This window comes from Paroedura picta, chromosome 16 (genome assembly GCF_049243985.1).
Source record: "Paroedura picta isolate Pp20150507F chromosome 16, Ppicta_v3.0, whole genome shotgun sequence".
NCBI classification, from domain to species: Eukaryota; Metazoa; Chordata; class Lepidosauria; order Squamata; family Gekkonidae; genus Paroedura; species Paroedura picta.
In genome coordinates, this window is record NC_135384.1 from 26,892,671 (window position 1) to 26,917,401 (window position 24,731).

The window sequence follows — 24,731 nt, forward strand, 5'->3', positions numbered from 1 at the left end:
ATACAAACGCTGCTTGGTATTTGATTAATTTATTAGATTGTGGACACAGACTCAGTTTCTGCCTGAGCAGATGCAGTTACAGTTTTAGTACAGACAGCACCACTTACCGTGGGTCAGGTACAGTGTGTTGCAAATTAGTGAAAACAGTCAAAAGGAAAGAGGCACCGTACAGCACTGACGGGATGGAGGTAAGAATGAGGTCCCTTCCTTCCAGTTCTCCAGCCCACCCCCTCTTCTTAAAAGCCCTCATCAGCAGATAGGACCCCTTCTCACATTAAAAACCCTCATCTCTACACAGTAACGCACTGAAGAGAAGTAGTATCTTTAAAAGAAAAAAAAAAGGAATGTGGGGTTTGGATTAAAAATATCATGTTGATTTAGTCATATGAAGAGGAAGGGCAAAGAGATTACCAGGGGAGCCCACCAACCTTCTGCTCAATGCTGTAGAGCCGGCAGAACTTACGCAGAAGGTGGCCAAACTGTGTCTCTCCAGAGGCCCATGGACTACAATTCCCATGACTCCTGCCAGTGGGAATTGTAATCCATGGACATCTGGAGAGCCACAGCTTGGCCACCCCTGCTATATTGGAAGGCTTGCTTTGTGATTCACGACTCACCATCTCTTAGCTAAAGACCTCCAAGCACAAGGGTCACCAACCCGCCAACACTTTCTGGAATCCACCAAGTGTTTTTAAGGGAGTAGGAAGGCCTAGGTGGCACTGTCTCCCTGCAAAGCTTCTGACTGGATTACTGTTGATTCAGCCACACACACAAACTTGTTAAAATGTGGCACCTGCCACCAGAGCACAAAGAGCTGCATGGAAATTAAGCCATGGCAGCCACCTTGTGGCCGGTCCCACCGTGCTGGGTGAGGAGTCCAAAGATTCTTGCAAGCTCACAAAAGGTTGGAGACCCCCCCAAGCTTGTGAGTGAAGAGCCACCAGAAATCCTTTCCGCCTCTTGCACCTTCAGGACAGCACTCTGCAATAAGACCTGATGATGCTCTTCAGAAATCCCTTTAGAGAAAAACTTCAGGGAAAGGGGTTCAGCCGGTAGGGGGAGGTGAGTGTTGGGGCAACTCCCAATTGATGGAATGGAGAGCTGCACACACGGAGCACTGCAATCAGTTTAAAGGGCAAGAAGTCCAAAGAACGATAAAGAATTCTTCCATAGGTCACAATCAAGAACATTTCCCAGGGAGTTTTCCCCAACTCTGCATCAGGTAACATGGTGGCAGTGGAAGGGGGCAACAAAACTGTATAAAAATTATGCAACCCATTTAAAATGTCAGATACAAAACAGATATTTTTCTGCCAACGGCCTGAAAAGCAAGAATGCTTGCAGAAGCAAGAATCCCTTGCAGGTAAATCTGACCAGCTGCCCTCCTCAGAAGCCCTACAAAAGACTGGCAAAAGATGAAGGACACAAGGACCAACTTGTATATCAAGGGCAGACTCGATACGCAGGAAGAGTGCAAGAAACCACAAATGCTGGTTTCCAAAACCACAGAAATTCTCTCAGTAGTGTTTCTCCAGTTAATTATTTTTAAAGCATGAACACAAAAAAGAAATGCTTGCAAGATGCAAAAATCTGAGCAGACATCAGAAAACCCACCGGGAGCTTAAGGCACAGCAAGCAAAGCTCAGAGACAGTTTCCTACTCAACCGCAGACCCCTTCACACTCTTCCTCAAGATGCACAACAGCTGGGCTTCCTGGCACAGTTTTCCACTCGGGTTGAAAACGGAAGATGTTAGGGCCGGGCTGGACAGGTCTGTGATAAAGAGAACTGAGCCAGGAGAACCTAAATATCATCATGATAAATGTATCTAAATTTTAGGCCTATGGAGCAGATCTACGTTGTTCGTACTCTGCATAATTTCTCCTTGTGAGTCACGGCAAGGTGCAAAAGGCCCAGGAGGGTAGCCGTGTTGATCAAAACGGGACAAAATAGAAATCCAGTGACACTTTACAGTCCTTAGCAATTCCAGAATTAGCTTATGTGACAATGGGGGTTGTATCTGAAGAACAGAGCTGGGACCTCACACTGGGTCAGGCGGGAATAATCAGCGTTAAAGTCTTCAGGGTGCTACTGGGCTCCTGTTTCATTAACCTACAGGACAACGAGCAGCAATTGCCCTAGGCCACCAGAACCCTTATTCCAGATGTTGTGCTGGAGTCCCATGCTTTCAGTAGGCGCTGCCCCACATATTTTCAGAAATCTCTTCAGAACAAAGGGGAAAAGCCTCCGTTTCTATGTTTTCTAAACCAGAATTTTCTAGTACCGGGGGGGGGGGGGGGGGGGAGAGCCACCATTTGGCCACCCCTGCATTTAGTGGCTGAGTTCTGCAGACTTTTTTACTTCAAAGGTGTTCTCCCAGAAGTGTTTCCTGTGCTTGTGCAGAGCTGTGGCACATACACACACACACACAGCACTGGTTTGTGTTTCTAGTCATCCTCGAGAGTTTACATCCAAAACATGTTGCGGCCAGCCTCGGCATGTACAACCTTGAGACTAGCAAACACCTTCCAATGCATGGTTTTATTCTGATGGTCTGGGGTCCCGACCTGTTAAGAGGTAAGGGCATCGAGAGAAATCAGGGACAGGAGGCTGAAAAATCTGCGTTACTTTCTTTGCATTTCCCACAATAGCAGATTCCAAGAAATATAGATTCACTGGCTAAATCATCTAGCCTTTTCCCTCTTGTTCAAGAGGCTCACACGCTCAGCAAACAAGCTGGACCGCATCGCTTTTAGGATGCAAAAGCACAATCACGTTTAGACGTCCCAACAGAGTAAGAAAGAATGCTGAGCTGAACTTTCTCACTGCCAGATCTATACGTACAGGCAGATTAAAAAGAAAAGATAGGGTAGTATTCAGGCATGGCATTCCCTCCTCCTCTGCAGCAGTCCGGCCCAGGAAAAGCTTTTGATTCTGCTGAATGCGAAAGGGCGGATTATAGTCTCCAATCACGATGCCGGACAACAGTTTGTCACACTGAACTGGAAAGAATGTACAGAAGACCAAAGACCAAAGGCTGGGAGAAACCATTGAGAGAGAGGCACCTTTGCGCTGGGGCCATCAGGGTGATTTTCTTTTTTCCCCAAAAGCCATATCAATCTGCCCCGAGCTTTTGGGGGAAAGGATACCACCACCTACAGCGACAGGAAATCCTAGCTTCTGAGGACAGTCGGGAAAGGCGGAATATGCCTTCCCCGGGCAATAAAAACCACAGCGCCTATAGAAAACAAGGAGGAAGCCAAACAAAACAGGGCTTTGGCCCAGAACAGCAATCTCTCTCTCTCACACACACACACACACTCACTCACACACACGTGCCTCTTTTATTAAGTTTTAATTACACTGCCGTTTCAAGTTTAGCAAATTCCCTTCACAGTTGCTTCCCAAAGGAATCACTTGCAGGAAGCTAACATTACAAGGAATGTAACTTTCTTAAACAAGAAAAAAAAGAATCAAAAACATACCGTCCCCCAAATGCACAGTGCATTTAATTTCTCGTCTCGGGCAGCTACGCCGGACGAGATTTAATTTTACTCCAGAAGGAAAAAAAAAAAAAACGAACAAAAAAGAATTCCTCAAACCGAACACTGGCCCTCAACATGAGGGGCTGCCCGGATGTTAAAACATAAACGCAGACAAAAGATTTCCATCATCGTAGGAAGGAAAAAAACAAAAGATAAGAAAGACGGTGAGAGCTTTTTGTAGTGTACAGTCAGGAAGCCCACCTTGATCCTATATTACAAACTTTTTTTTTACAACATACAAAATAGATCAATATTTATGATTATAACAACACATTCCCCCAACCCCCAAGTTATTTCAGCTTAATGTACACAATGATCGGAATAAGTAGCATGTAAGGCAAAACCGTCCCCCTCCACCAACCAGCAAGCGAGGTCTGGTGCCGCGTAATTATCTGCAGAGAGTCCGAATGAGGTGGTGTCGGAAAGGAAAGAATTCCATTTCCTCACCGAGCCTGGCTTTACGGGACGCTAGCCTGGATCGGGTGATGGAAAACAGTCAAGCGGTGATTTTTCCCAGCATGCTCTGCATGCTTAGAGACTTGGGAGGGCTCAAGCGGAGGAGAGGAATGGTCCCCAACAGGGCTGCTTTCCATACTGCAAATTATTGCATTGACAACTGCAGGCATAGCCTGCCACTGGCACACACCTCCTGGGACTGAGAACAGCTTAAGTGGGGAAGCAGCACAGCAGTGCTGTAAGGTGTCCACCTAGTGCAGGGGTGACCAAACTGTGGCTCTCCAGATGTCCATCGACTACAATTCCCATGAGCCCCTGCCAACTGGAATTGTAGTCTATGGGCATCTGGAGACCACAGTTTGGTCACCCCTACACTAGGTGGAACAACATGTTCTCCCTCCAACACCTGGGCAAGTGTCATAACAGACAAAAACAAACCCCCCAAAAAACACATACCACACCACACCTGTCTCCCCCAAGAAACCATTTTTTAAAAAATAACCGAACCCTACCTGGGGGCAAAGGTAGTGAGCAAAAGACTTCTTAATCTGACCATCTTTCGATGCGTCACAAAAATCCCCGAGTCATGTCCGTCCGCCCCTCTGCACAAAGGGGAGCTAGCAGGTGTGTGCATATTTGTTGGGGGGGGGTGTTTCAAGACACAGGTAAGCTTGCCCCCTGCAATGGTTGCCTGCACCAACAGAGGGCCACATCAGGCCTGTGATCTTCTGAGGAGGTGGCCGAGCAGGCCACTCAAGTGCCCCTTCAGTGGTTCTGGCCCTAGAGTCCCCTTTTGCTACCGCAGAATCTGGACCCGTACCTGCTACTACACTCTAGCAACCTGCTTGCTGCTGCCTCTGGTGCTTCTAAGGGTGGCTCTCATCCGGGTTTTGATTAACAAACTAGATGCATGGCAGGGAACGGGCTGCAGGCCCAGTACTCTGTTCTCAGGTGAAACGCCGGCCTTCCATATGCTCCGCAAGACTGCCAGAGCATGGGATCTGAACATGGATACCCAAAGCCATTGGGAGAAGGAGCGGTAACTGAAGGAGGAAAATGGAAGTTTTTCCAAGCCTGCCAGCCAAGGCAGAATACAGCAAACACAACGATGCTGCAGACCCCGAATTTCTCTTGCTGTTTCAGCCACTTCCCTTATCTGGACTTTGCTCCAGCCGCACGCGGGAGACACCCCTCCTTTCCTAGCCTCTCTGTTTCAAGTTATACAGTTTAACAAGTTAGTAAAGTTATGTAGTGTCAGCCTCTGTAGTGTCCGATTTGGAGCATTCAGCTCTTAACGTATTATACTGGGTTTAAATGCTGCACCTCTTGGAAATTCAACGAGAAACTCCCCTTTCACCCAGTTTCACAGCCCATTTCCTTTTTTCCCACCGCAAGCAAAAATTAAACCCCCATAAGTCTAGGAGTCCTCACCCCAACCTGGCCCACAGTTCCAAAACTACGTTTGGCTCGTTTTCCTGGGAAACGCTCCCTCGTGCCCCTGTTCTCCAGCAGCCACAGTCCATGAACTTCTACATAACGTGAGCAGTGGGAAAAAGCAAAGGGAACCAACTCAGATCTGCAGAGGAGAGCTCTCACCCAGCTGTCGGGACCACGACGTCCATTATAACTCCGGGTGTGAAATGCACAGGTGGAGGCGAGAGATGGTGAGATTTGCTCGGTTCTTGCGAAGGTCACGGAGGGAAGGAAACCAAAATGAACTGCGGGGCTGTGTTGATCATGCAGGTTTCTCGGGGAGGAGGAGGAGGAGAATCCGAGGGGAGGGGAAAACAGGTCCGTTTTGTTTTGGCACCACACGACGATGCCCAGCTGCTGCTTTTCACCTGGGAATGGGAGGCAGAGGCGGGGCCCCACGAGTTGCTGAAAAAGACAACAACGGTAGTTAAGGGCGCAAGTGAGCCACCGGGGGCCACATTCCACGGGGTCATTTCCGGTCAGGCCCCCCAAGCATTTTCATTTTTATTTATTTATGGTCATTTAGACCAAAATTTTAGAAGCACTACTATACAATAGCAGTTTGTAAAGGGAAGGGAATACATTAAAAGGTTAAAAATGCATCAACCATAAAACTTAAAACTTCTCCACCATAAAAGCCAACATTTAGAAGCATTAACTGCCCGTTGACTATTTTACACGGATAAAATGAGCCATAAAAGCAATAAAACTAATAAAGCTGTTAAAAATATAAAACAAAAGACAAGATTAAGAGGCGTGCGATACATCTACTAACCAAAAAACATAAGAAGTTCTGTGGACCTATTAGGGCTATACGTGAGTGACCAGGCCCCCAGAAGCAGAATGCCATTCTCAGCCAATGCCAGATGCAGACCAAGTTAATGCTAGACAAGTTAAACAGACAGATTTTTAAAAACCCAAATCAGGGGTAGTCCATGGCAAGGACATCTGGCAAGGGCTCCTGGGAATTGTAGTCCATAGTCATCTGGAGGGCCGCAGTTTGACTACCCCTGCCCCAAAAGACCTTAGTGATAGTCACCAGCTCCGGGTTGGGAAATAACTGGAGATTTGGAGGGTGGAGCCCAGTGAGGGTGGAGTTTGGGGAGAGGAAGGACCCCATGACAGTACAAAATGCAATGGAGTTCACTCTGTGACACAGCCATTTTCCCCAGGAGACCTGATATCACATGTGCTCCACTGTTATTCGGCCCCCCCATATGATATCTGCTTGACTCTTCCTGAATTTAAACTTCATTGGAACTTTTTGGTCAGCATCCTTACTATAAGGCGGCATTTATGGAGTTGGTTTCTTGAAATCAGTCACAAAGATATTTTTCACTGAGAACTTAAAGAGTGCTAACTGACAAAGTTGTCAGGATTACGTAAGTAAACAATGATATATTTTGTTAAGGAGGCTTTTTATGTAACATTTCTGTTATTGTTATTGCAATTTTCTTGTTTGTAAACCACATCTTGCTTTCGTAAGTATGTCTCTGAGGAAGCAGACAGAAACGTGTCAATAACCGGTCTGCATTCTAACATAATCTCACTGGAATTAAAATCGATACTTTTTCTACAGCAGTGCCTTGTCTGTTTCTCAGCTTCATCCGCTTCTTTCCTGGCCCCAACAGGTTGCTTTCTCCGTCCCACCTGGAGGCTGACAACCCTAATTTAAGTCCTTCTGTCCTATGAAGGCTGCTGTTCCTCTCAGGCAGGTCTGTCCACGGTGAAGCTTTTCTGCATTTGACAGCTTCTTCCCACAAATCCTTTATTGCATCCCTGTGCCCTTGCCTCCCCTCCCCTCCCAACTCTAGTATCCTGAATGGTCTTTTCTTCCCCCTACCTTCCTCCCTCTTCCTTGCCAAAGCACCCCAAATTTGGGAAAACGTGAGAAAGACAGCCCAATATGAATGCTGCGTGAGGATGCACATTTTGGGCTATCAGGGGCAGGGGATAACCTGCTGGCAGGGGCTGATGGTAATTGTAGTCCATGGACATCTGGAGAACCACAGTTTGGCCACCTATGGGCTAGCAACCAGGAGGTGGCTTATCGCTCCCTGACACCGATTCTTCAACAGGGTGCTAAACAACTTAGATGGCTTCTGTTGCCCATCAGAACTAAATAGAACAAGAGCTGACCTTAACCAGCACTCACCTCTGTTCGTTTTGCTGGGATAAACCCTCTGGAAGTGCTTGAACTCTTCCGGGGCTGGGAAATCTTCGACTGGGTGGAAGGAGTATTTGGATTCAAAGTCATCTGTAGGAAGAGAAAACCATTTGCTTTCTCTGTTCTAATTATTTTTGTATTGCATTTACTGGGTTCTGATGTTTCAGGAGCAGGGTGGGAGACATGCGTGCGTACACACACTCACACACACACAAAGACACATTCCAAATACATACATGCAGTGCCTCCTTGTGTAAGCAGCTATCAACCTAAGCATTCTGTGCAATTTTTTTTTTTAATCCACATTTACACAGATGTAAAGGCACAGGTTGGGGATCGCTATTTTAGAGGACACTAAAAAAAAACCCTCCTATGAAGCCTTCTCTTTTAGAATGACTGAAATGTTTTCTAAGAGAAGGTTTCACTCAAAATGCATGGCAGGAAAACATTTACGTAAGACAATCTACAATGTTAAAAAACGAGTTCTGCCCTTTAAAAATAAATCAGTGGAAATAATTGTTGACAATTAGTATCTCTAAAGGTTATTTAAAAAGTATCACAGTCACCCCGGAATAAAATGTCTCTGGCCCAGTCAACACCAGCATTTCCTCAGCCTCCACTGAACTCAAATGCCTACTCAGAGGCTTTGTTCTTTTTACAACCCAGAGCACCCCTTCCAGACAATTCGAAAGCCACGCAAGCAAAACTGCACGCTCCTTTGACTCACCCAAGAAAGACCTGACGGTGGAAATGGAGTCCCGGTGCCCGTTTCTCATGGGGGGAGGGGGAGGCGGCGGCCCAACGGGCGTCCGGGCGGGCGGAGGGGGCGGTTTCCCGCGGCTCGTGGGATCTGAAGACCCGTGCATTCTGTAGGGCGGGGGAGGGGGAGGTGCGTCTCTGCCGCCATTCCGGATGAGGGGGGGCGGCGGCGGAGGGGCTGCAAGGGAAATCCTTTAGAGTTAGGTCTGCTTGCTCAACTGAACCTGAGCCCCACAATTCCAGTCAAGAGTTTCACGGAAAGACTTAGGCCTGTGGGCAGCTTTAGAATTCTGACACACAAGTCACAAAATGGCTGCTACAGGAGGCGGAGCCAGCTGCAAAATGGCTGCCGCAGCTTGCCTTCAGTCACGCTGTGAGGATCCGTTTGATGGAGTGGCCGCTGCTGCAGAGACAACACTCTCCAAACCTGCACAGCCAAGCCAGTGCAGGTGACATCCTCCCTTGACCAGTGTGGTCCTCAACCCACAATTCTGGCCCGGCAGCAATTAGGAGCGGGGAGGGGTGATCTTCCACGCAACGCATCCCGAGAGGTTTCATTCCCGTGCCCCGTTCTGAGGCGGCTCAAAGGCAAAGACCCTATTGCAAACTAAGAAGACATTCCAACCCCGACACGCACCCGTTCCCAGGAACACAGACGGGTTTTAAGGCCAGAGTACTCAGGGAGCTTCTGCTGAAATTGCAGATCGAGGGATTTAATACAGGGTACGTTCTGAGGGACTGGACCCACACAGGGAGCTGCACTGTCCTCCCCGGTCACAAAACGTTCCCCATGTTCCCTGGAAAGCAGCGAGAGTACTATCCCGAACCACAGAGCCTTCTTTTAAGAAACCAAGAACCCCCTCTAGTTCGGCCCCCAGTCCTCGTCACTTACCTGCCCCTCGGCTTGGAGGGTCCCGGGCGGGAGGCGGTGGCCGGCTGCTTTGCAAAGAAGGGGAGGCTGAAGAGGGTGGGGGCGGAGCCATGCCCCTTATGGGCCCCGGGGTCTTCCTATGCAAGGAATTGTGTCTCTGTGGGAGTTCGGGGGCCAATTCGTTGGTGGGGCTGGCGGGACCGTTGGGGACTCCCGGGGGCTGCCGGTAAGGGGGCGGAGGGGGCCCCAGAGATTGGCCCGGATTGCTTGGTCCCATCCGGACGTTCACTGGGGAAGGGGGGAGCTTGATGGGCGGAGGAGCTGGAGGTCCATCCCGGCCCCCCAGGTGCCGCTGTCCTGGGGTCGGAGGCAATGGCTTCTCGCGGTTGTAGGAAGGTGCTTTGCTGCTGTGCATGGAGGGGGGAGCGGGAGGGGCGTTGGCGCGGCGTCCCGGCGGTGGGGGCGGCGGGGCCGACGAACTGTGTTTCATGCCGGTGCTGCTGGCACTGTTTGGCTGCGAGAGATCTGGCAGGGAGGGTCTCTGCATGCGAGGAAGCTCTGGGGGGGAAGCCCGGCTGCTCTCGTTGTCATCGTGGTGACGGCCGCCGGACGCGGACCCTGGGGGGCGTGGAGCAGCTGCTCTGGACCCCGGAACGTGTAAAGACTGCTTCCCAGAGGGGCTGTCCAGAACTGGAAAAGAAAGAACCACCAAGATTAATGGTTTGCAGAATTAACCAGCTGGCTGAAATGTTGGGTAGTTCAGGTATTTGGGATGTGCAGTTAAGCCTTCCAGCCTCCCTTCTTCGTGAGCTTCCCGGGTGGCAACCCACCATCCACCCTCAGCCCCACAGCCTAGTCATCTCCCCTCTGCCATCAAGAGCACCCCCCAAGCCCCACCGTCCTCTTCTTGGGCCATCCTAACGCTCTGCTTCCCTGTCACTCCAAGGACTATTAAGAGCCAGTGTCAACGCTGCCAACCACCTTAATAGGATGTGGAGCGCACCAAATACCAAATTACAAAGCAGCCTATTTAAGGCCCACTTGACGGTATCAACAATTTCGAATGGCAGGTAGGGGAGGGGGTTGGAGCACCTTCCACAAGAGGAAAGGTGGAAGAATCTGGGACTTTTCAGTTTAGAAAGGAGACAACTAAGGGGCAGGGGATACGACAGAGGTTTCTCACACTATGCATGAGATGGAGAGAGTTGACAAAGATACATTTTTGTCCCCCTCCCAAAATACCAGAATGCAGCTGATGGACAGTAGAGGTTCAGGATGGATGAAAGGAAATGCTACTTTACACAGCGAGTGATTAAAATGTGGAATTTGCTGGCAGAGGATGTAGTGATGGCCGCAGAAATTCACAACTTTAAAAAAGGATTAGGGAGATTCATGGAGGATCAGTCTATCAATGGCTACTGGCCATGGTAACTGAGGAGTTCCACATCGGAGGCACTAATCCTCTGAGTCCCAGGACCAGGAGATGACATCAGGGAATGGCCTCGGCCTCTATGCCCTGCTGTTGGTTGCCCCGAGGAACCGGTTGGTCACTGAGTGAAACAGGATGGACTAGATGGACCACTGATCTTATCCAGAATAGTTCTCCTGTTCTATTCTTATATTCAAGGATTTGGGTCCGCTGTTTTAAATCATGACGCTAAGCAACTTCTTGTGCTCCGCTTCCCCCGGCCTCTGCAGAATATCGTCCAATTACCCGAATTGTCCTTTGCTCCTACAGGCCGAAGCTTGGGGACACCACCTTGGAAAAGACCCCCTCTGGGTTGCAGGGGAGACGCACTGGAACCGTAGCCGACGCCGCACCCCTTGGATTCTGGAAGAAAAAGACTCCCCAATTATGAAACCTCACAAAAGTTACACTCTGAAGTCACTCCTCTCTCCAATATGTAGAACACGTGGACTCACATTCTAGGATGTACCTCAAAGGGGCCCGCCTAATTCTTCTGGCCCACAGTCAAGCACATCTCAAGGGTCAGCAAAACGCACCTTGTCTCACACATTTTGTTAGATTGCCCCTTATATGAGCAGTGTCGGGATGACAGCTTTGTTGCTTGGCTGGGAAACAAGCCTTCTGTAAGTAAATCTATGACCTTGCAATTTCTGCTCTCTGACAAAGACCCAGAGGGAACCATTTTAGTTGTCAGAGTTTTAACTAAGATGTTTTTATAATATGCCGCCTACCTTGTATTTTATCTTTTATAGTTTATTTAATCATTTTAAGATCTGTTTGGTTATGTAACCCCATGGCCTATTTTATCATTTTGTTGAAATTTTAAGCCCTATTTTTATATGTCTTATACCGATTTTATGCCACTAAAAGGTTACTGACTGACTGGCATATTGTAACGCTGCTACAATTCTATCAGCCACAAGGTCTGCTCTAGATCTCATCTTCTGTCTGAGAATTCTGAACTTCTTCCCAACCCTATCAGCGGAGTATTTCAAACAGGAAAAGGGCTTCTAAAAGGATAGAAAGAGCACCCTCGGGAAGATGGGAGCAGAGCTCTCTCAGCAGTAACCTTCGATTTCTGAAACGGCATAACATTCTCTTGCCCCCGACCCACACTTACTCTCTATGACGGGGGCGCTCCGGTCGTTGACCTGGGTCACCTTTTTCAACTTGGCCCCTTTGCAGATGTCTTGCAGCAAGGCTCCCCTCCCTCGCTGCTCATCCCTGTTCAATTTCGGCGGCTCTGTGTTCGCCTGAAGGGAGATGACGGCACGGACAGGTGAAACACACACACAGAGAGAAGCAAAGCACACAGCAAACAGCTCTGGCCTCAGCAAATCGGTTTCAGCCAAAGGCTCCTTCTTGGGAATGGGACGCTCCTCGCTCGGCTTCCTTTGGTGGCATGAGGACTACTGGCTTATCGGCAGCCCCTGAGAAAAGGAACCTGCTTTCTCGGGACCGGCCGAAAGAGGAATCGCGGGCGAAGCGAGCCTCTTGATGAAGCTGGGACAATCCGAGCTTAACCTCGAACGACAGGACAGAGTGGCCTTTTAAAGGAAGCGGAGCCCTTCCTGCACGCCACGCTAAGCAGCTTGATGGGATGCAAGGAGGACAGGCAGGTAACTCGTGTCTTCCCGGGGAAGGGGTGGATGAGCAGAGTAACCCCAAAAAGAGCCCAGAATTCTACCCTGCCATGCACACGACTGTTTTCACAGCTAAAACCCATCCTTCCTTATCTCTCAAGACCACTTTGCCAGCCAGCCCCCCCCCCACATCTATCTTGCCCTCACAGATCTGGGGCAGAGGTCAGAATCACACACAGAGCTGGAAAAGACCACCAAGGGCCATCAAGTCCAGCCCCCCACACTCCTGACTCATCCAATCGCCTCCTAAAAGGTCCCTTCCAACTCTATGATTCTATGGTTGTTCAACATATCTACCTTTCAGGTAGTTAAACACAGTTATTGTATCACCCCTTGCCCACCTCTTCTCCAAGTGACGCATACCCAACTCTTCCCAGCCAAAACATGGCCCGGGAATTGACTCGTGTCTTCCATTCTGCTGAGGACCTCCACCTGGCCCAACGCTGAACAGAAGGGCACCGCATAAGCGACAGCAGAGGGACCAGGACCTACCTGATTGAACGTAGGGGGTGGGGGTGGTCCAGGCGGAGGCGGAGGAGGTATTGGCATCTTCACCCCGCTCCCTGCTGGCTCAGCGTAAAGAGAACTTTTGGTCACTCATAAAAACCTGTGGGGCAGAAGGGAAGCAGAACGATCACAATGGGGAGAGAAACAAGCAGGCACCAGAGCAAAGGACGGTGTCTGAAGCCAGTGAATGTATTTCCCTAGAACAGGGGTGGGCAAACTGTGGCCCTCCAGATGCCCATGGACTACAATTCCCATGAGCCCCTGCCAGTGGCAGGGCCTCATGGGAATTGTAGTCCATGGACATCTGGAGGGCCACAGTTTGCCCACCCCTGCCCTAGAACAATCCCTCTGAAGGGGGTTTGTTTCCATATCAAGTCCTCCTCCTCCTCTCTCTTTCTTCCCAACTCGGCTGCTATATCAAGAGAGAATCCCGAGTACAGGATCCTGTCTATAGATTAACTTATTTATTCTTTAATCCCCTCTATGTACAATTGCACAAACAGAATGTTAAAATACAAATAAACATCTGATTTAGATTAAAATTCTCCAGCATGACACCGCCAGTACTGCCCTTAAAATCCCTAACCAGTGGGGAGGGCGTGGTATGATTGTGCCTGGCAGACATGTAGCTCGAAACGCCACAGAAAGGCTTCAGCTGAGCAGATCCAGGAAGTATCACCTGTGGGTGAGTCACTCCCTGGTGCCGAATGACGTCCAAACCCACAAGACCAATGACATCTCCGTATACCAGTCAGACCTCCTTCCAGTTGGGACGGAATGCACCCGGACTGAATACCTGTGTGCTAAATGGAGAGCTACAGCACCCCACCTGCCCAGGTGAACAGGTGACCTCTGCTCTTTAAGACCAACAAGAGTTGAACTTTTGGTAATCGACAATCTGGTGTTAATGCACTATTTTCTCAAACTAGACACAGAAGGCAACTTCTGCCCTACCTCCAGCCCCCTGTTCTCAACAGGCTTCCGTGGGTCTTCCTAAAACTGGGGTCCCCAACCTCACCAAACCTCAGGGCACTTTTAGGAGTCTGAGAACGAGCGACAGGCACCGCAACAAGATGATGCCCAGGGGGAGAGGGTGGGACCTATCTTCAAACGGCCACCGTAAGCGCTAGGCATGAGCACAAAATGAGGGGAGGAGGCAAGCCAAGCATCCTCCGATGATGGAGGCAGGGCCGCCGACAGACACAAAGGTGATGCCCCCCTGGGGCTTTCTGGAGCACCTCTTGCTCCAAAGAGATGGTGCATTCTTGGCTTTAGGAAATAAGGAAAGTGGGCCTCAGGAAACTCATTAGCAAGTCCAATGGAATCCATGGGGGACCATGTTAGCAATCGCTGACCTAGAAGATCATAGCACCTGATCTGAAAGGAAAGAAACCCCCTTAATCTATGGCATACATGGTCAGAGTCCACTTGGCTGATTCTACACTCCCCCCCCCCACACACAAAAGACTCCTAAGATCATCCGATAGGAATAAATTAGTGATCTCTGGCCCCAAAGAAGTACATTTGGCCTCAGCCAGGGCCTTCTGAGGCCTGGCCCCAACCTGGTGGAATGAGCTCCCGGAAGAGCTGAGGGCCCTGGCCAGGCATTTGATTGGGGCCAATGAACACCTAGACTGATTAAACACCATCCAGGCTCCCTACATATAAACCCCTCCCCAGAAAACCAAGACATTATTATTGAGCTGGTCCATACAGCCAAAGGGTTGACTGTTTAAGAGGGTTTTAAAAGTCTAACAATTGTTTATAGCTTATTTATTGTGCACTTTTTAAATGATTATGTCAGAAGCCATCCCAAGCCGGCAATGCCAGGAGGGGCAGGAAATAAACAAAATAAGTGCCCTGACCCACATAGCCTGACTTTGGAAGCTAAGTAAGGTCGCCCTGGCTAGGATATAGATGGGAGGCCTCCAAGGAATGTCTCTTGACTTGAAAAGCGTCCAGGATTGCTGTAGATCATCTATGACTTGACAACAAAAGAACAAGAGTTGGTTCTTAGATGCCGCTTTTCTCAACCTGAAGGAGTCTCAAAGCGGCTTCCAATCGCCTTCCCTTTCCTCTCCCCACCAAAGACACCCTGTGAGGTGGGTGAGGCTGAGAGAGCCCTGAGATTCCTGCTCGGTCAGAACAGCTTTATCAGTGTCGTGGTGAGCCCAAGGTCACCCAGCTGGCTGCATGTGGGGGGTGTGGGGAATCAAACCCAGCTCGCCAGATTAGAAGTCCGCACTCCTAACCACTACACCAAGCTTGGGGATGACACGCAGGCACACAAATCAAACTGAGAGCCATTTAAATGTTAAAGAAACATTTACAACCAAGGCTTGATGCTTACCTTAACCAAGTCACTCCCCCCAGCCCCGCCCTCCACTGTAGACGGCATACAATTTATTTTTTTAATTTACATGTCTATATCACCCGCCCCTGGGTCCTCCCTACCAGAGAGATGCCCCTGGATACACTCGAGTTCCGCAAGAACTGTCATTAACTGGGACTGTTGACGCTGCTAGTTAGTAGTAAGAACTAGTACCTAAACTAATTGCTGCCCGATAGCAATCTTAAGTGTTTTAATTGAACCAATGAACCGTTTTTAATAATGTTATGAGAATTGGACAGGAACGACCTTGTACACTGCCCTGGTTCCGTCTGCCGGGAGGGGGGAGGGAATAGAAATTTAATTGATAATAATAATCTGGAAAGGAGAAGGCATCATTTTGTCCACGTTCACAGACACCCACTTGAATACAGGAAGGCACGATTTCTGCACTCCCCGGCAACAAGCAGGTCTTTGCAACTACCTGGAAAGGAAACGAACTAGAACAAGAGCAGAGCTTACCGAGCCGGGAGTTTCCCCGTAAAAGCAACAGATGTCCTGCCAACGAAAGACCATAAACCGTTTGGGCTCCCTCTCCGCCGATGCGTGAAAACAGCGCACTCTTCCCTTCCCTCTCTCATCGGAGGGCAAAGCCACGCTCTGGGATTTTCCAGCGTGCAAAACCACCCTGCCTTTGAAATGTCCATGACATCAGCAGGATCACCTGAACAGGAAGGGAAATGACTGGTTCACAGGGAGGCGGCCACATGCTTCGGCAGGCCTCGGCCAATGCGTGCTCTGTGAAACACGCATCAGGCAAGCGGGCCACGGAAACTCTTCCTGGTAGGGCAGAATCCTTGAGTAACAGGAGGCTCTTGGGCAAGTCAGGCTAGTAAACCTGGGCGCTGGGTGGAGTTTTCCCTCTCTTGCTAAAGACTACTACGGGGAGGGGCCCTGGCTCAGTGCTAGAAGGTCTGGCACGCAGAAGGTCCCAGGTTCAGTCCCCGGCATCTCCAGTCAAGGGATCAGGCAACAGATGACGAGAGAAACCTCGGCCCAAAGTTGTGGGGAGCCGCAGCCCATCTCTGAGCACGAGGCTGACTTTGCATTTCTTTTTCTGCATGTGGGATTTGAACTCCTTTCTCTATACGTGTTATCTTTCCCCCTCCCCGTTTTGCTTCCTAAGACAACACACCATATATCTGCCAGGTTTCTTCACATGTTCAAAATTCCTGTTTTATACATTTTAATTTTTTTTTCTGTACCTCTTCCATTTTTAACATATCTAATGCAACTCTGAGTTCCGCAGGGCCTGCAAGACGGAGCTCTTCCACCTGGCTTATGGTTGAAGCCAGCTGGTTAACGACAACCATCCGAAGGAATCTTGGGCCTCCCTCCCTCACTCCCGCCCCTGCCCTGTCCTTTGTTCCCCCTTCAACTCCTCCACTTTAACATCTGGTGGGCCAGTGTGACTATAGTATTTAGTAATAATGGCTGGTGCAATAGTTATTAACTGCAATTTTTGTACATTTTATCATTTCAATTTAATTGCATGGCTATTATCTTATTTTTTACAGTGTTTTAAATCACGTAAACCGCCTGCCTGAGACAGCATACCGAGAGGGGCAGTATACCTATACACCTCTAAATAAATTAATTAAATAATTGATTGTTTTAGATGTCTCATCTCCGCTAATATATCTTTGCTGGTGTTTGTTGTTTCTTTAACGCTCTCTTGTCAATCACTGGGCTTTTTCTATGAATATCTTGTTTTGTTCTCCAGAGCAAGGGTAGTCAACCTGTGGTCCTCCAGATGTTCGTGGAATACAATCCCCATGAGCCCCTGCCAGCGGTTGCTGGCAGGGGCTCATGGGAATTGTAGTCCACGAACATCTGGAGGACCACAGGTTGACTACCTCTGCTCCAAAGGATTTGCTGCTGCTTCGGTTCGTTAACACCTCGGAAACCAAACTGAGTCATGTCTAAGCACCGCCCTTATTGGAAGAACAAGGTGCCCATCTCTCTCTACCCGATCTTTATTAGGTTGTCAATTCTTTTCCTAATGAGGGTGGCCTTATGCAGGCCCCATTCAGGGGTGGCCAAACTGCGGCTCTCCAGGCATCCATGGACTACAATTCCCATGAGCCCCAGCTGGCAGGGGCTCATGAGAATTGTAGTCCATGGACATCCGGAGAGCCGCAGTTTGGCCACCCCTGCCCTCAATGGAGCCCAAAAGAAAATGCAGGATTCTACCACGTGACCCGCATTGACTGGAAGCGGAGATGCAACCTCACCGGTACCTAGCACAGCACCATATTCATACATAATATAATAAATAAATATTGCAGGAGTGCAATGGAGGCTCCACTTGCCTTGAGGCCCTTCACGGCTCAGAGAGTGAGCGACAGAGGTGGCAGCCACACCAATGCCCCGCCTGAAACACAGGCAAGGCGGGGATGTTATCAGGAAGCAAGAATGACGACAAGCACGTTCTAATGCGAGGTTTGGCTTGCGCTCAGCTGCCGAGGCAAGAATTTCTTGTCCTCCTGACACCAACCTGATACTTAGATATTTATTTAGGGGGAAAAAAAATGCATGCCCTGCCTCGCCAAAGACCTGTTTGAACCAGTCCACAAGATAAATGCAACGTAACAACAGGGGCATTTTCTAATGACAGCATTGATGGCTGCATTAAATGACATTTTTGAAGCCCAAATTGGGGACGGCGCTTCCTCTGCTAACAAGATTAACTCTCCATGCCCACCTTTGCAAAGGAGAGATAGGTGGAGACCAGGTGGGAGGCTTTTCCAGTGGTGGTACATAAAGCACTTCAAAGCTCCATAGAAATGGGACGTCCTATTACCCGGACTGCAGACAGACATCCTGCCCCCCCCCCCACCAACCATGCATTTATAACCTTCTACACCCTGTCCTTGAAGAGGCTTGTAAAACCAAAGCCCTATAAAACGTCCAAGCATAAAAACAAAACCTCCATTGTCCACTCAAAGCCTGTAGCATGAAAAAAAAATCTTTAAAAGGGCAGAATTGGGCATATGTTTAGGAACAGGGGCATAGCTCCTGGCAAGGTAGACGAACTCTAATGAGAAATTCTGCAGCCATCAGTGACTTTCCAGCTTGTCCCTCATCTGGTGGGCAAGAAGTCGATCGGATCCTTCGCTATAGCTACTGTATGAAAACTAGGCCCATAAACCAGGGGTGGCCAAACGGTGGCTCTCTAGATGTCCATAGACTACAATTCCCATGAGCATGCTGGCAAGGGCTCATGGGAGTCGTAGTTCATGGACAGCTGGAGGGCCACCGTTTGGCCACCCCCTGCCATAAACAGAACACCAAGCCCATCTGCAAGGCTGGCCTATAGGCCAGGGTTCCGAGATGCCTCAAGGGAAGCAGGGGTCCCTCCAGATGTTCGTGGACTACAATTCCCATGAGCCCCTGCCAGCGTTTGCTGGCAGGGGCTCATGGGAATTGTAGTCCATGGACATCTGGAGGACCACCCCTCCCCTAACCTACCTCAACGCTGTTGTTGTAAGTGTAAAAAGGAGGGAATGGTGTCAACCACTCTGGGTCCCCGTTAGGGAAGAAAAGCAGGGATAAATTAACTAACTAAAGGGTAGACCTTTTCTCCCTTCCCTCCAATCACTTTCAGATGCACAATTCAGGAGCAGAAGAAGGAGAGCTGTTTCTTAAACCCTGCTTTTCACTACTCAAAGGAGTCCCGAAGTGGCTTACAATCGCCTGCTCTTCCTGTCCCCCCTGCAGAAACCCAGTAAAGTGGGTGAGGTGGAGAGAGCTCTGACAGAACTGCTCTGAGAACAGCTCTAACTGGACCACGACTGGTCCAAGGTCAACCAGCTGGCTGCGCGTGGAAGAGGAGTGGGGAATCAAACCCAGCTTTCCAGAATACAAGCCGCTGTTCTTAACCACGACACCACACTGGCTTGCATGGCTTCTGTTTTATGTATCGGAGTGCCTTGCCGAAAAGCCACGTGGAATTCAGCTGTTCTGTTTTCTTCTGCAACAGCCTCATCAACAAAAGTGTTCAAAACTAACACATGCATTCTCTACATGCCCCTGGTCACCAGTTCTGCACTCCTGACTTATGAGATGGTAGAAAGGACTTCACCACTTAAGACCAGCGCAGGAATCACATGTGTTAAGCTCCCCTTGTGTTAAGAACCCTTCAAAACTACAAGATATTTTCTTTTCTCCCTGGTGTACAGTTGTCTATTTGCAGGAGCTTTTATACACAGGGAAACTTTAAAAATTATCTCTCCTCCATGCACATTCTGAAGTGTCATTCTCCAATTCTGTACACGGTAGTAGATCTGTCGATCCTCCACAGGACTGCACCACACCAGAATACAAGTTGGGGAACTGCATGCTGGACTGCACCCCTGTGCAACATTAATCTCAGAAAGCATTGTCCTGGACTAGCTTCACTGATGTGCTATCAATTTGAAGACTTTTTGACATGGGAGAGGAATCAGACAGACAATCTCTGTCTCCCAGGCTTAACAGAACTATGGAGCAGGCATTCCCTGAATCAAAATCAGAATTTAAAGCATGTTAACCGTTATTTAATTATAATATTTCACCTCTGAGTCCAACATACCAGGAAGGAATATAGTATTTAAATGAAGTCAACCATCCATATCATGCGCTTAAAATAACGAACGCTATGCTTAAAGAATGCAAATTGAATGCATGTGCCATTTGCAGCTTCTATTTTGCCTGATTAATTCTGAGATCGTTAGAGATTAAAATAGGGTGAAACCCAAACACCCACGTTTGGGGTCATACGAGAAGAAATGTTATTTATTCAGAGTATTTTTATCCAGCTGTGGCTCTCAGGGCAGTAAAGAATTAAAGAAATTCAAAATAAACTTTAATAATCATGCCCCTTCCTTTGGTTGTCATCCATCTCATCAGCCGTTTACAAGAAAGGACAGCGCTAGGTTGGGGGGAGAACCAGTCGGGTATAGCGGCTAAGACAGGTTGACTCTAATTTGGGAGAACTGGGTTTGATTCCCCAACTCCTCCTCAAGAGTGACCGTGGGCCACTCACAGTTCTCTCAGGACTTTCTCTGTCCCATCTACCCCACAAAGTGCCTGTTGAGGGGAGAGGGAGGGAGGGAAGGAGATTATAAGGCACTTTGACATTCCTTAATGTGGATAAAAGCAGGGTATAAAAATCTACTCTTCTTCATAATCCTCATCAGCATAAGCCTGATAGAAAGATTTTAAAAATCAGTTCTTATATGCTGCTTTTCTCTACCCGAAGGAGGCTCAAAGCGACTTACAGACACCCTGTGAGGGAGAGGAGGCTGAGAGAGCCCTGATATCACTGCTTGGTCAGAACAGCTTTATCAGTGCTGTGACTAGCCCACGGTCACCCAGCCCAGCATGCCAGATTAGAAGTCCGCACTCCTAACCACTACACCAAACTGGCTCTCTTGATACTTCGGTTAGGTTCTGCAAAGGATTCCCAGATAGCAAACACTTTAATCTTCTTGGACTCTCCACATAGCTACCCACAGGAAAACAGCTGGACAGATGACGGGCAAACTGGATATTCAGAATTTGACGCTGTCAATTATTCTTCTGATTGGTTCCTGTGTGACTAAGGCAAGAGAAAACAGCCACATTCATTCCTTTCTTATGAGTCTCCCATTTTGCTTGGTGACAAATTGGAGTTTAGGACCTGCCTAATAAACTCTGACCTATATCACTGGGTCATTTAAATTTCACTTGAACTACAACAGGAGAGTCAGCGTGGTGTTGTGGTTAGGAGTGGTGGGTTCTCATTTGGCGAGCTGGGTATGATTCCCCATTCCTCCACAGGCAGCCATCTGGGTGACCTTGGGCTCATCACAGCCCTAATAGCGCTGTTCTCACAGAGCAATCCTGTCAGAGCTCTCTCAGCCTCACCTATCTCACAGGGTGTCTGTTGTGGGGAGAAGTAGGGAAGGCGATTGTAAACCACTTTGAGACTCCTTCGGGCAATACGATTATTGTTTCATTTTAGAATATGTTCTGTTGTGGGCCATAAGAACCCAAGTGCATTAACCTAACCTCATTCAAAAGTGGTGGAGAAAGACATTTCTTTACCACCTGCTCCCTAAACTGGCTTCAATATTCAATTGAACTGAGTTTATAAAAGCAAGAATGGAAGGGTCAGAAATAAGGGATAAAATTAGGTTAGGATGAGGGGTTACCTTTTCATTGTGGGGAAGATAACCAGGCTATCTTTTATATAAAGAGAACACTTCCATTAAAAGAAATGATAAACTTGGCTTAAGTTTTGTGGTAGCAGTTAGTAGAATATATTAATCCACAAAGCTCTGAAAACTGAAAAAAATGAGTCTGGCTTCTAAAGCCAAAGAAAATTTGCCAAGGCCTGCAAGACTGGCTAAACTGCTGTAATATCACAGAACTAAAATTGTTCAAGGTTACCATGTGAAAAATTTCCATCCCTCAAATAAGAGGTCAATTTGGATATGTAGCAAAGCGAAAAATGAGGCCAATTTTACTCGTGCATTCATACCAGCCAGTTAAATATTTGCTACTTATTTAAATTATTATTTGAATTATTCCTGCTGGTGTGTTTCCATTGATGCACTTCATTTATACTCTGCCATTCCTAGCCTAATTTCTCCCTTTATTTCCAACCAGTATTCCCCTCTCCACGGTTTCATCCTCACTGGGACTCTGTGAGGCAGGTTCAGAGGACCCAACTTGCAGGAGGGATTCGAACCTCGGTCTCCCAGACTCACGCTCTATTACACTGGCTTCGGTCTGGAACAAAGACAGCTGCCATTCACGGTTCAAGTTCTGGAGAACTGCCAAAATGACGCTTGACTACCTTCTCATGGCCAATGAATGGCCAGAGGTCAAAGGAGGTCTCTGTACAACAACTTTATTAGAATCTGGGACTGGGAAAGGACAAGCCGGGGGCAAAGCAACATACTGGCCGGAGTTTAAAAACACAGGCTTGCTATTCCAGAACTGGCAGCAAAGCCAAGAGGCACTCAAGCAGGGACAGGAAAGCAGAGCTTTAGCAACTAGGTATACTTCGTGAAGCAGGGCCCAATCAAGGTATCGAGAAGAGCCTCCTTATAACTCTTACGAAGCTAAATTCATTCCTTACAGATGCTAGGGCACCCTTGTTTTCTAAATCCTTACAGAGGCCCCATAACAGCTATACATTGAAAAAAGATGGGAGTTAAGAGCATCGCAGCAAGGAGTACGGCAGTAGTGTTCACATGCCGCTTTTCAAATGCAGAGTGCTCTGCACAACCGGTTATGTCCATAAGGCTAATGAGGAAACAGAGGCTGAGAAACCGATCTCCCTAAGGCTTCTTGACAAGATCGAAGCTGGTCTGAAACCAAGTCCAAATCAGCCACTCTCCCCATTAAGGCCGCCTGGGGCTCCACACTGAAGCCTGTCTGCCAGAAACCAGGGCCTGCAAGAGAGCAGTGTTGCCCAAGGAAAAGAAGGCAAGGAACAGGTGTAAAGTGAAGCAAGCTAGTATTCAAGCGGGCCGCTTCCAAGCTGTCTTGATGTACCCCTTTTAACTAAGGAGACTTCCACTCTCCGCCCTCCACTCCCGAGTTTCAAGAAAGGCATGTTTAGTGAGTAAACATGAGCAAATGCTAGAGCAGAAAAGAAAGAACTGAGGGAAGCTTCACCTCCACCTGCAGAGAGGGCAAGTGAAGGTGCATTAGCAGCCAGCCAGCACAACCAAAGGAAACCTTCATGTTCAGAGACAGCAAACGTCTGAATCCCAAAGACAGCTAGCTCTGTAAGGCAGTGAATAGCCGAGTCCTTCTCAACTTTTTTACCATTTAGAAAGTGGCTCGGAAGCATAGCTGTGTACACATCCACCCAGGGCCCCTCCCATTGTCAAGCCCACCATTGGCTATTGGGGGGGGGGTCATCATGACCACATATGGTCATATCATCCAATAAATGTCATACACACACACACACACACACACAATTAATTCCACCCATTTGGGAAAGCCTTTCAGGGTCCTTAAGAAACCCTAGGGCTTCACAAAAACTTGGTTGGGAAACCTTGGAAAAGCCCCTCCTTAAAGCAGGATCCTGGACTAGACGGGCCACCGGCCTGATCCAACAGGGTGCCTCTTAGGTGTTGTTGGGTTTTTATTGACCAAGCAGCCACAGCCACATCCCCCCCCCCCAGATGTCCTACGACACTTCTTGCATGCCAGTTCTGAGCAGAAAGCAAATCCCCTAGACACCGGGCCAACAAACCTGGCCACAGGAACGAGCAGCATTGCTGAGATCCCTGGCTCCCAAGCAGCCTCGAGTGGGCCAGCCCTTCTGCTGCGTGTCCAGCTCCTCTCCCACCCTGCCTACTTCCACCCCAGGGCATGGCGTGCCCAGGAGAGCCCAATCCTTGAGCAAACCTGGTCTGGTCTGCAAGGCCTTGTCCAAACTGCATCCTGTTCTCCTGCTCCAGGGAATTTGGGGTCCAGGCAACTGCTGGCCCGCCCCCTTGCCCCAGGGAGGACCCCTCTGCCCCCCACCCCTGGACCCCCTCCCCCCCAGGTGTCCCACTAACCCCGCCCTCCCTCCCTTGACCCCTAACCTCCACTGGGGCGCAGGTCAAAGGTCAACCCCTTAACCCTTTCTCCATCAGAACCAGGGCCTACGCAGGAGCAGAAAGGCCCAGCCCCCTCCGGCCTACGGGTGGGTGAAGCCGGGCGCCTCCGTCGCTTACCCGCAGCCGTGACGCTCCTCCGGGCCCTCCAACCCGGAAACAACCGCGCGCCCTCCCGGCGGCCGCACAAAATGGCGGCCAGGCGCACCCCCAGGGCCAACGCGCATGCGTGCCTCGACCACACCCCCTTCCGGCACGGTTTGCGAACGGGGTCGGCGGCCATTGAAAGAAGGTCACGGCGCGGCGGCCATGTTGAGAGGGCTCTGGGCCAATAGGGGGGTCGGGAAGCGGCGGCCATATTGGGAAGGACTCTGAAGCGGCTTTCTTGTGTTTTGTTGCGTCACTTTTGAAAATAAATTGGCGGAGAACTTTCGGTAAGGCTTTGGCGGCCACAGCGGGCTAGGAGCGCCCCCTACGGCCCCGGGCGGATTACTACGGCCTGGTGTCGTCATCAAAACAGCGCCAATCAGCGGACGCGCCTCGTAAAAACATCACCAGAGCCCGAGCTAGCCTACTAGTGACGTCATTCAAGCTCTTTCGCAATGATTCATGGGAGTGGTGGTTCATAGAGCGCTAGAACAACTCTCGATTAGTAGTTACCCACGTTTTGTTTAATCCGTAACAGCTTGTTTGGGGGGGGGGGGAGGTGTTTTTTGAAAAATATTTTTAAACAAAGCCCCTTTGTATCTTGCATTTCTTAGAATATGCACTATAGGTCCTATTAATGCAAAATGCCTCCCCACGTTGGGGGTTGTGATGTTCCAGGTGGTTTGTTGTGCGTCCATTCGCATTTGCAACAGAGAGTC

The 24,731-nt window shown here is 49.0% G+C and overlaps 1 protein-coding gene across 4 annotated transcripts; it reads right to left on the reverse strand.

The window, feature by feature from the left end:
- Positions 1-13: 13 nt before the first annotated feature.
- Positions 14-24,080, reverse strand: WIPF2 (WAS/WASL interacting protein family member 2). 4 transcript variants are annotated; one of them, XM_077312959.1, is made up of 9 exons: positions 23,986-24,069; positions 15,740-15,941; positions 12,874-12,988; positions 11,859-11,991; positions 10,985-11,101; positions 9,292-9,960; positions 8,368-8,577; positions 7,629-7,730; positions 14-5,878 (listed from the first exon to the last, which is right to left on the reverse strand). In XM_077312959.1, exons 3-9 carry the CDS (start codon positions 12,928-12,930, stop codon positions 5,838-5,840), a joined length of 1,329 nt encoding a protein of 442 aa, XP_077169074.1. In that variant the 5' UTR covers positions 12,931-12,988; positions 15,740-15,941; positions 23,986-24,069; the 3' UTR covers positions 14-5,837. The 4 variants fall into 4 exon arrangements, with proteins under 4 accessions (XP_077169074.1, XP_077169075.1, XP_077169073.1 ...); XM_077312960.1 differs by lacking the exon at positions 23,986-24,069 and adding an exon at positions 23,517-23,748; XM_077312958.1 differs by lacking the exon at positions 15,740-15,941 and having other exon boundaries at positions 23,986-24,080.
- Positions 24,081-24,731: the final 651 nt, after the last annotated feature.